This window comes from Musa acuminata, chromosome BXJ2-11, assembly GCF_036884655.1.
Source record: "Musa acuminata AAA Group cultivar baxijiao chromosome BXJ2-11, Cavendish_Baxijiao_AAA, whole genome shotgun sequence".
NCBI classification, from domain to species: Eukaryota; Viridiplantae; Streptophyta; class Magnoliopsida; order Zingiberales; family Musaceae; genus Musa; species Musa acuminata.
Genome location: NC_088348.1, coordinates 1,625,242 through 1,636,284, shown reverse-complemented (window position 1 = coordinate 1,636,284; position 11,043 = coordinate 1,625,242). Strand labels below are relative to the sequence as shown.

Below are 11,043 nucleotides of genomic sequence, written 5' to 3'. Positions count from 1 at the left end.
TGGCAAAGCTTAGATTTATATGACGAAAGATTGCCATCCAATGCACATAAATCAAACGAGACGTGGAGGAGCGGCCACATCGACAGCGGAAGCTTGGAAGGAACAACAAAGGGTGGCACGTACTCAAGGGAAACCTATGTTTGACACCCGGGAGTGTCGTGTATTGAGGTATGAGTACGTTTATAAGGGAAGTAGGCCGGCGTACGTGATGTTCTCGATACTGACCGTGAGTTCGGCCATCAACGGTCAGATGGAGATGTAAGATGTGCGTCGATCCGATCGTGTGTGGATTGTGCAAGCTGCTCCTGATGGGGCCCAGAGAATCTTTCTCCCGTTACTTGTGGAGCTGATAGATATTGTCGATACGTGTCAACCGAGGACGATGACATGTGGCATCTCGATTCAGAAGATCTTTCTTGCGGGAGGAGGTAGACAGACGGTGTTCCGTTTGTACAAAAGTGTGATACCAACGGGCCACAACATATTTGTTTGCTCTATTAGCATAATTGAAATCTGCTATCTCTTCGTGGGCTTTCTTAATTCTGCTACTCCTCTTAACGTCCCTTTGTATTTTCTTTTTCGAACCTAGAGAAACATAAATATAATTAGAAAATCAAAATAGAGAAAAATCTACGATCGATTGTCAGACCTTGGAGTACGTAGACTCCGGACTTCTGATAGATTATATAATTATTTTATGAATTTATATTATAATTTGAGCGATTTTCTTATAAAATATTTTTATTTTAGATTTTTCTAAAATAGTTACCCTCATTTTAATTTTTTTTAAACTATACCCCCTAATTCAAATAATATTCAAATTGTCCCTTCTCCTCGACTCATTTTTCATTGTCTTCTTCCCCTCCTTGTATCATTGTCTTGTATCGCTTTTACCTTTATATCTTGCACTACCTCCTATCCACTCTGTCGTATCAAAGTTAATACCCATAGCCCTTATGCGAGGAAGGAGGGAGTATAAGGGTTATCGTCAACTCTTTTCTTCACTAAAATTATTGTCATTCATAGTTCTCACGCGAGAAAGGACGGGCGTAAGGGCTATTGTTGACTCTCTACTCTATCATTATCATCTGCTCCATAAGATCTGTCACTCGTAACCCTCATATGAGAAGGGAGAGGGTCTCTTTCTTCCTCATGTAAGAGTTATGAGTGATAGGTCCAATGAGGTAAATGGTGATAGTGGGGCATATGATCAATAGGAGCCCTTTGCTTGGAAACGTTGGCTCCAACGAGGTAAAGGAGGCAATAGCAGAGCAAAAGGCTGGCAATGACCCTCGTACCCTAATCCTCTCTTGTACAAAGGCTATGAGCGACGACTTTTGACAAAACAAAGGGAAAGAGATGTAGTATAGGACTTAGAGCGATGGTGAAAGTGATGATGGATTCAACGAGATAACCAACAACAATGAAGAATATGACAAGAAGGAGGGACAAGTTGAGTAGTTTTTGAATTATGAGTCTAATTAAAAAGAATCATAATGTGATAACTATTTGAGAAATAACCTAAAATAATATATATATATATATATATATATATATATATATATATATATATATATATTTGTAGGAAATCGTGCTTATAATTTTTTGTTTTGTAATATTGATTTTAACTCTCTTACTAAACAAAAAATCTCTTTGAACTCTTTCGGGATTCTAAACATTATTATGGGTGGTGGTGAGGCCTCTGCTTGCAGGAAGAAGACGAGAGGAACATGAGGGCATTCTGGAAAGGGAATCAAAATCGAACAAGGGCAGAACGGCGGGGTCCATATGGGGAAATGACCATCGTCAAAGTCCTGCTCATGTCTGCTCCTCCTATCCATAGGTTAGCACAAGCATCCTCAGCAGCAGCGCCCATGTCAGTTCAACACATGACTGTCCCACTCTATATATTACTGAGCAAGCAAGCAACCAGTACCGAAGTAAATCTTATGAACGAGGAGGGGATGCAGCGAAGGAAGAAATCGAAAGAAGTCACTGAACAACTCAATACATGCACAAAGAGGGAGGGTAAGGGTTGGTATTGTAAGATGCCGGCGCAGGACGCACACGCTTTGCAATCACCACCTCAGCCAGTTTCGCTCCTGCATAGGTAATGGCACCACCACCGACGTACGTAGCAGGAGATAGCAGCGGCAGGTGCCGGAAGGCCACGAGTGGTGCTAACGCTAATGAACACTATTTAAGTATTATTCTGTGTTTGGGCTCGGCGCAGAACGAGGAAAGGAGGAAGTGGGTAGAATCCTATTGTCTGACGGCTTCCCCCTCCATACTTCCACGAAGTTAGGGTTTAAGCTGGGAACACTCGACTCAGACAATAAACAACTCGTCAGGCAATTAAAACCGATAAGTTTTTCTAGGGAGTAGAAAGCAAGTTGGACTGGTGATGAGCGGAGCTCAAGGTTCCATTGTCAATAAGCTACTCCTCCGACAGCTGATCCATGGGACTGGCGGGCGATGCAACCATGAGCGTCTGACGGAGAAGGCAGCTGGTTCTCTAATGTGTAGTGCTACCATTGCTGTGGATATGGGCCTTTGCAAGGGAAGACGGAGGAAGCAGTTGAAGAAGACGCCAGAGAGAGGACCTGGTCTCTGCCCAGAGTGATGATGATGACAACGACGACAACGAGTACCTGACGACGAGAACGGTAGCAGTGGAACGATCGATCTGATAACAACGGGAAGAACTCTATATATCTATATCTATATATATATATATATATATATATATATATATATATATATATATAAAAGAAGACTGGTTCTCTTCTTTCGTCTATGGCGTGATTGTGCCACCTGCGTCAGTCTTTGTTGCGTATACGCAGGTGTAAAAGATGGAAGATGATGATGGAAAGAGTTGAGTTCACCAATGCTACCTACATATATGTACACAACTTATCGAAGAATCCTAATCACCTAAAGAATTTGACCATGGAAGGTGGGAATACTTTGGGGCCACCAACCTTTGCGCCGTGGATTGAGCCGGACCAGGTTACATGCTGCGCCTGCAGCTCCACAAGCCCACCATCATCGACAAGGTTACAAGACGATATCGATCGCACATGAAATCACTGAGCACTGCGCAGTCGTGGGGGGCATCTTCGTCATTTCACCCGAACCTCGTGGGCCCTGGTAAAAGAAAAGCTCTCATGCCGTCCACCAGAACAATATATATTGTCTGTATATGCAGATCGAAACATACTCCCGAAGACGGTGCTGCGCGTTCCGACAACAATGCGCTAACGGCCTTAGGATTGGTCAAACGAACACGACCAGCTGGGACCCGAAGGGTCCCACGATTATTTTCCAATCAGAAGGCTGGTAACTTTGCCGGAAGACGAGAAATAGGTACGTGGCGATCTGCCAACCAAATCTTCGGTTCGAGTGGAAAAAGGCCTTAAACCTGAAATAAAAGGAAAAAGAGGGTCAAGTATCAAAAGGGATGGATCGAGAGCGGCCTCCAACTCCGCCGCGAGAAGGAAGCCACCCCACCCCCCCGTTTGGTGTCGCGCACCGCCCCATCCATCGTCCCTCATCGCCGATCGGCTCAGCGGCCGTTGATCGGCCATGCGGATCCGGAAATGCGCCGCCCGGCTGCTGGGGACGCCGCCCGTCTGCTCTTCTCCCCCGCTTCCCGCCGGCCTCGCCTCGTCTCCCTCGCCGCCGCCCCAGCCGCGATCGTGGGAGTCCGAGACATCCTCTGCCGCCGCCACCTCCTCCTCCGTCGGGCTCCTCTGTGAGCTGAACCGCTCCCCCTGGGATGATTTGTTGTGCCTCGACCTCATGGCTTCTTGTGATCAGGTAAGATCTATCCCGCTCCCTCTCCTGCTCTTTAACTTTGGGTCTTAAACCCCTTGCCTTCAATGTAAATATGGAATATATCTGCGCTATTTCTCTTCTCTTCGTCTGTTGTTAGCCATAATGCTTCCGAGAGTTAGGGTTTCCTTCTCTTTCTTCTTCGTCTTCATCCTAATGCTCGAAATAAATCTGCTGTAAGGTTGGGACGGGGAAGTACTTACTACCAGTAGGTTATCTGCCTCTTCTGCTAGGATTTATTTCTACAAGTTTCGCTGTCGATTTAAGATAAGGAAATTAGATCCGGAAGACCAAACCCTAGATTCTCGAATCGATCGAGGGGAGCGATCGGTAGTTTCAAGCAGTCGCTCCGATCTCATTTTTCTGTTCCTTTCTTCTTCGCTTTGTTTTGTGGATTTTTGTTCCTTCTTGGACCGGGATTCGACCTGCTAAGTAAGTATTGCCAGGAAGAGGAGGAGGAAGACGGGGGCAGCTTGGGAAATGGCGTAAAAGACGAAGTCGAAGAATCCAAGGGCATTATGGGGAATCGCATCAAATATGAGGCTGCTGCTGTAGCTTCTCTCCCTGACAGGTAACCATCAAACCTAGCTTTGAATCCTTCTCGTCCTCGTCCACCTCTATCTCTCCTTCACTCGACTGCCCTAACCATGGGACATGGAGAGGATTGGAGCTGTCGATTCTCATGGCACAGAGCGAAATATCTTTCAGCAGCGAAGCGAGCATGAACCGGTTAGACGGCAAGGCAGAAGGGAAAGCACGGAAGAAGGTCACGGCGAAGGTGAAGAGGAAGAAGAAAGACAAGGTTATCAACACCAGTGGAGGAACTGCTGCAGTTATGAAGGGCAGTGCGAACTGCAAGAAGAGCGACGGCAAAGGTTGGCACTGTAAGCGGACTGCGCAGCACCCGCACTCCCTCTGCCGCTACCATCTCTCCCAGCTTCGCTCTTACAGCTGCACCCATAGCAATGGAAAGGTCGCGGAATCGGTGAAGGAAGGCGCTGTCGGCGTCGCTGGTAGAAAGAGGAAGACCGACATAGCTGGTGTTGATTCCAACTTCTATTACTACTACTCCGGGTTCGGTCCCTGGCGAGGAAAGATGAGAGGCGGTAGCAGTGACAACGGCGATCAGTGTGACCATAATGCTTCCGACGAAGACGACGGGAACGAGTATTCGGAGTCCGGGAACGGGTATGACGCTGCGGTGGCAGGCGACGACCAGGACAGCGACGACGAAGACTGCTTTAACGACGGCGGCAGTGAGGGGAATAAGAGGAGTTGCAGGAAGAGGGGGAGGAGGAAGATGAAAGCTCGGTCCCTCAAGTCGTTGCTTTGATGTACGTCTTGACGTTGTTTCGTTGAACCGTGTTTCCTCGAGATATGGATTAAGAATCTTTTTGCATGTGTTAAGATCACCATTTTTCTGCTCACCATCATTGAAGTCGGACGAGTCGGAATCACATGTGTGCCCCCATCAGTCAAATGATTGACCACGTCAGCTCTGCACGAGTTGACGTACAATCAAATCTATTTGGCATTTTCCTTTAGTATCTTCGCCACGCTCGTCATCTGTGCCGGTTAAAGAAATAATGACTTGGCAGTCAAAACGGAAATGAGGCGTTGTTCGACGAAACCTTTTCATTCGCATCCACTTTGTCCGGACAACTCTTCATCAAATTTCTTTCCTTGTTGAGTAAACCCTTCGATCCATCGAACAAACTCATTGTATCAAGCAGACAATAAAGACTTATATTGTCAGCGACGACTACGCTTATATCAAGCAGACGATACAAATTCATTGTATCAAGCAGACCGTCCTCGAGTTCTTCTCAAGTCAATGACAACTACGCTTATATTGTCAGCGCTTCTCCTCCCCAAAGCAAGCCTGGCCAACAGTGCTGCTGCAAGAGAGCAGCGTGCGTCGGATGCGTGTTCTTTCTCCGGGTCACCTGCCGTATCACCACCGTCTTCGTGGACGAGACGCTCGGATCCCCTTGTTGGGTCTGCTTCTTCCAAGCACCGTCGAGCCACGTCACATGCGAGATCATTAGGCAGGACGTCCCACAGGCCATCGCTTGCGATGATCAGGCACTCATCTGCAGCTGTTATCTCCACCACACGGATCTCCGGTTCAGATATCACAGCGGGTTTCAAGTACTTGTCACCTGTGAAGGTGCAAAGCATGGATTACGTAAGGATACACGCAACAAACAATACAGATCCAGAATCACATTTGGGCAGGCATTGCGGTAGTCTTAACCAGAAATACAAACAGAGAAGCAAACTGAAAACACAATACAACACACTTGAATATAAGTTCGAATGAAGAATCATGATGTATGTTATCTTACCAAAAAAAGATCTAATAAAACTGAAAAAAGAAAATACATCTTTTATAAGCGCAGAAAATATTGTTCTCAGTAATAATAACATGACGATGTGCTTATAAGCAGTTTGTGACGGCAAACAATGAACACAAGAAGAATCCTGGTTGCTTAAAGTAAAAGTAGATTCCACACTGACCAAATTCCACTATCAGAATACAAGAGCTTCTATTGGAATACAGGAGTCACAATGGTCGTTGAGACATTCAGGGGTCCTCCCTTTGCTCATATTCTATATGGCAGACTCATACTTTCAAGGTATTACCATGATCCACCAAAGGCTTCCTCTTCCTCGGGGTTAACTTCAACATAAATATATCATTCTCCTCATCAAACAAAACCTTACACCGTATAGCAATTTGTCTAGGTAGTTCTTAGGGTGCAACTTGTATACTCTTCGCAGCCTATTCTCACAATATTAGGCTTAATAGAGGCAAAATTAGATTTCAACTATACAATGGGGTGGATCCAAATAGATGGAGGCACACTACATCTCAATCATGAGAAGTAAATTTTCCACCTCTTTAAGTGTAATTTTAGCAGGGCTCCCACCTCCACTGTACCTTTAAGAGGCGGTGGCTCACCACCAATCATGGCTGGCTGACTCCTTGTAATGATCTAATTGGCAAGGTCTTCCTCATCCTGATTTGTGCTCGAAGCAAAGATATTTAGAATATTAAGATACGAATAAATGAGTGCAATCAATAGACAACTACTTAGACGAGTACGTGCTTCTAAGATATAGAATCCCAGTGCAAGCCGGATTCCTCAAAAGGGCCACTAAATGAGGGTCAACCTAATAAGGAGATAGCTTAAGAATTCAAAATTGCAACCCTCAGTCTAATTCGGGTGCATCAAGTTTCTCTACAAATCTACTATCTTTTGGTCGACCGAGGAAGTCTAATCTGAAACTCCACGGCGCCATGTGTCCGAGCAGTTGTAAGTCAATTCTACCCACAACAATAACCACTACAAAAAGGAAAGGCATATTAAATTCGAAGATTGGAGGTACTCCTCGCACAGAGATTTCCAAATGTCCCTATTATAATTTGAGCAATGTAAGAAACAAAATTCTACCCACATCAATAACCACTACTAGAAAAGGAAAAGCATATTAAATTCAAAGATTGGTGGTATTCTACTCACAAGGATTTCCAAATGTCCTTAATATAATTTGAGCAATGTTAGAGTCAATCACCCCTGTTCTTCAAAGTGTCAAGACCACCAAAGTTGCCCTTGTACTTCTTCTACTCTCAGATTTGTCTAGCAAATGAATCTCGCATTAATTTTTAAATTTTGTGCATTAAATTTTGCTTCATAATTTTATTTGCTCCATTAACATTTAGTAGGATTCCAAGAAGTTATTCAACAGAGTAGCAGAGTAGATTGATCAACTCAGTGAAACCATCAGACTCGTTCTATACCCAATAGTTAAGGAAAGAGACGGCAGCTCAAAATGTATATCTCGTACCTAACGCCCGTGACATGGCCAGTATGCCGTAGACGCGTGCCCCGTTCAAATAAATCACCCTTCCGCCCGCCGCTTCGATCCTCGCCAGCTCATCCGGTCGGTCCGGCTGCCAAAAATGAAGTATTAACCCGCCCGTAAGACACACGATGTACCACAAATTTCCCGAATCTCGTCACCGAAACATCTTGTCGAACCACGTGTCCACCCGGATGACACCAGTCACATCAGGAAGGAATTAACCGTAATCATCTGCCAACTCGTCGCGCAAACCACGTGGCGGACGTTGATCGCACGGAAGAAAATGCCCCTCAGGAGCCCATCATAATTGCAAGAAATGCCACCGGACTAACCTTGTGGTCGTCGGAGAGCGGCACCGCGCGGCCGCCTCGGCTAAGCACTGCCCGCGAGTCCCCGCAGTTGGCGACGACGAGTCGGCCGCCCCCGACGAGCGCCACCACCGCCGTTGAGCCCACAATCTCCGACTCGGTTCCCGACCGCTCGCACCCGCACGGCGGCAGCCCGATCGTCCCGCACGCGCAGGCCATCAGCGCCAGCTCATCCATCCGCGCGAAGCTCCGGCCTATCGCCGTCTTTATCCGCGCCTCCTCCGCCTCCGCGTCCCTCTCCCTCTCCGTCTCCGTCTCCGCCCGGCCAAGCTCCTCCGCCAGCAGCACGTGCATCTGCCCTTTGCACAGAGCCGCGACCTGCGTCGCGAGGTTGAGATTTCATCAGACGGCTACGACCATCCAAATCGCCGCTTGCAATAGCTGGAAACATGGCTTCCGACGTCGGTGATCACCGTCGATTGCCGATCACAAGGCCACGAATAGTGTACGAGCGGTTTCTCATAGAGAGGACCAAGAGAAAATTGTTACTGCTAAATTACCAACATTTTGTTACAGAAACAAAATCATAACTCCTACATGTAGTGTATATTCTAGAAAATTCGGAAGGTAACCAGAAACTTGCTGTTGGTGTTTGAATTTTGTTACGACCGGTGTTTTTGTTTGCTTTCAAAGCATCAAACACATATTGTAGTTCTAAACGGCGAGAAGAGGTCGGGCTTAGAAATTTACGTGGGAGCCACCGTGGCCGTCGAAGACGGCGAAGAAATGGATCGAGGGGCCTCCTTCCGCCCGGAAAAAATCCGGCTGGATGGATACAGCGTCCTCCATCTCCCTCGACCGGCCGGCAAGCGATATCGATCCGAATGCCACCGCCGGCACCGACCCGGAAGTCGACCCGATCGCCAGAGAGACAGGTTCTCCGTCAGAAGCCGAAGACGTGGAAGACGACGACGACACCGCCAAAGAGGAGCTCTGCGGACGAGGAGACGGAGCGCCGCCATCGGCGAACCGGTTCCGCTTCTCGCTCACGGAGAATCCTGAGGTTTCTGGCTCCTCGTGGGCCTCCCGCAGCTTCCCGGCTCTCTTCCGGCTCGGCGGTCCAGCGCCTTCTCCGGCAGCCCCGAGGATCCGCATCTCGATCCGCTGGCGCCGTGCCTCGGGGCAGTTCTCCGGGGAGTCGCCTTCGCTGCCCATCTTCTCGACGCAGGAAGCCGCCCGTCATTAACGGCAGGGACCGGCGGGAGGGGGCCACAAGAAGCGATTTCCGCCGTCGACCATCTCCTCCATGTGGGTTTCGTGTGGAGAAGTGGTGGGGGTTGGGCTGTTTCTTCAATCGAACAAAGGGAAGGGAAAGGGCGAAGGAGCGTCTCCCGAAACAAGCATGAAGGAAATTGAAGGGACGGGGGAGGGATACAGTGTGCGCCTTTTTTCGTTTGTTTTAGATTAGTTATTATTGGAGAGAGGCAGGTGCTCGTTATCTGCCGTCGATGATAGCTCGAGGTGGCCGTGACCGACCGCGACGTGTGGACACGTGTACCTTGTTAGGACACCGCGTCGCCATCGAGGTGTTGCTCTCGCTTCACATCTCTGCACTACGTTCCACGATGGAACACTTGATTTCTTTATTAGACCCAAAGTCCTGGTTTCCATACTAAGTTCTGGCCACGAGCGTTCCACGTGATGAAGAAAATAATAAGTGCCATCTCACTTAGAAAGGCAGGAAGATGGGTCGGATTTTAAGCCCATCGCTAAGCATTTAAGTTGTTGAATTTGATTGACCTCAAATAAATCTTCTCCAACGTAATACATTTACTACTAAAACTAGCTCGCATCCATCGCACACACGATTCACATTCCATAGTTTTCGTATATTTATGTAATAAATAATTACTAAATAATTTTGTATTATCGTCGTTAAGTCATATTTTGACTTATGATCGAACCATGGTTGAACCGTTCAACCGAGATCAGCGACAAGAAGCATATGGTACGCCGCTTCCAGTAGCTCTGCCAAGTCGTGACGTGGCGCACACAAAGCGACCAACCGTGAGAGTCAAGTCCGCTGTCCGCGGCGTCTTACCGACAAAATTGCTGTTGATTTGATGAAGATCCAACCGTTGGTTCAGTGGATAGAGATCAATGGCGTCCATCCATGAACCGGATTTTCCAAATTAGGAGCACTCGTGGAGAAGATCCGTAGCAGGTCTGACACGGAGGCGGCTTCATTGCGACGACGATACTATGAAGAATAAATAGAAATATGAGTGTCGCGGGTGGCTCGAGGATGGACGCGTGTAAAAGGGACCGGTGTGCTTTGGGTCACGGCGGAGTTCGATGTACTGGCCAATGGCGAGGATCCACGATAGTGGGAACCGGTGGGTCCCGTCCACCTTCCGCGGTCCCGGACGGCGATGGCTGGTGCCGACGTTGTGGAATGCCCATGCCGTGGACAATTTGAATTGGCTTCGGAGGATTCATTCAAATCTGGTGGGGTTGGATTCGTACCGGAATGTACTGATGAGCAAAAGGGTCGGAGATCGGAGTAGTGACGATTTATATTGGAAGGTAAATATGATGAGCTTAAGTTTAATGGCAGATCGCTAATCGTCATGACGTTTCGATAGATGGATAGAGAGAGACTCATAAGCTCAAGTCTCAAAGCTTTGCATCTGTATCACAAAAATATGTTCTCTGATCTCCACAGGCTACTCACTCGATTCTCTATTTTGGAAAAAGAAATCGTTTGTAGCTCACGGCTGCAGTTCTCTTCCGTCGTTATGTATTACTCATAAGAACTTTACATTTGAATGAAATGGTCGACCCATCTTTGTAAAAAGATAGCAGTCGGTCTTTCGTAGCAATTTGTCATGCTCAGACTGGCATATATACTGAGTGAGTGGATTCACTAATTTGTAGGTCTTTTCGTGACACAAAGACCACAGAGCTTCTCTACCACCAACCACAGGCGATGCCGTCAGCTGGAAGAGAAGCATGTGAAATGTGTCTCAGG

At 47.4% G+C, this 11,043-nt stretch overlaps 2 protein-coding genes across 4 annotated transcripts; one reads left to right on the top strand and one right to left on the bottom strand.

Moving 5' to 3' along the window:
* Positions 1 to 3,463: 3,463 nt before the first annotated feature.
* On the top strand, positions 3,464 to 5,233 carry LOC135627720 (uncharacterized). Of its 3 annotated transcripts, none has more exons than XM_065133913.1 (3): positions 3,464 to 3,819; positions 4,281 to 4,405; positions 4,546 to 5,233. In XM_065133913.1, the coding sequence occupies exons 1-3, from the start codon at positions 3,586 to 3,588 to the stop codon at positions 5,165 to 5,167; spliced, it is 981 nt and encodes a 326-aa protein (XP_064989985.1). In that variant the 5' UTR covers positions 3,464 to 3,585; the 3' UTR covers positions 5,168 to 5,233. The 3 variants fall into 3 exon arrangements, with proteins under 3 accessions (XP_064989985.1, XP_064989984.1, XP_064989983.1); XM_065133912.1 differs by having other exon boundaries at positions 4,543 to 5,233; XM_065133911.1 differs by having other exon boundaries at positions 4,495 to 5,233.
* Positions 5,234 to 5,499: 266 nt separating this feature from the next.
* On the bottom strand, positions 5,500 to 9,461 carry LOC135627719 (probable protein phosphatase 2C 37). Its single transcript, XM_065133910.1, has 4 exons — positions 8,763 to 9,461; positions 8,037 to 8,390; positions 7,687 to 7,792; positions 5,500 to 5,996 (listed from the first exon to the last, which is right to left on the bottom strand). The coding sequence occupies exons 1-4, from the start codon at positions 9,225 to 9,227 to the stop codon at positions 5,635 to 5,637; spliced, it is 1,287 nt and encodes a 428-aa protein (XP_064989982.1). The 5' UTR covers positions 9,228 to 9,461; the 3' UTR covers positions 5,500 to 5,634.
* Between the last annotated feature and the right edge of the window lie 1,582 nt (positions 9,462 to 11,043).

Coding starts and splice junctions, on each gene's coding strand:
- LOC135627720 (XM_065133911.1), top strand. CDS start 3,586: ATGCGGATCCGGAAATGCGCCGCCCGGCTGCTGGGGACGCCGCCCGTC. Junction 3,820..4,280: donor TCATGGCTTCTTGTGATCAG/GTAAGATCTATC, acceptor AAGTATTGCCAG/GAAGAGGAGGAGGAAGACGG. Junction 4,406..4,494: donor GTAGCTTCTCTCCCTGACAG/GTAACCATCAAA, acceptor TGGGACATGGAG/AGGATTGGAGCTGTCGATTC.
- LOC135627719 (XM_065133910.1), bottom strand. CDS start 9,227: ATGGGCAGCGAAGGCGACTCCCCGGAGAACTGCCCCGAGGCACGGCGC. Junction 8,391..8,762: donor ACGGCCACGGTGGCTCCCAC/GTAAATTTCTAA, acceptor CTCGCGACGCAG/GTCGCGGCTCTGTGCAAAGG. Junction 7,793..8,036: donor CGCTCTCCGACGACCACAAG/GTTAGTCCGGTG, acceptor CATTTTTGGCAG/CCGGACCGACCGGATGAGCT.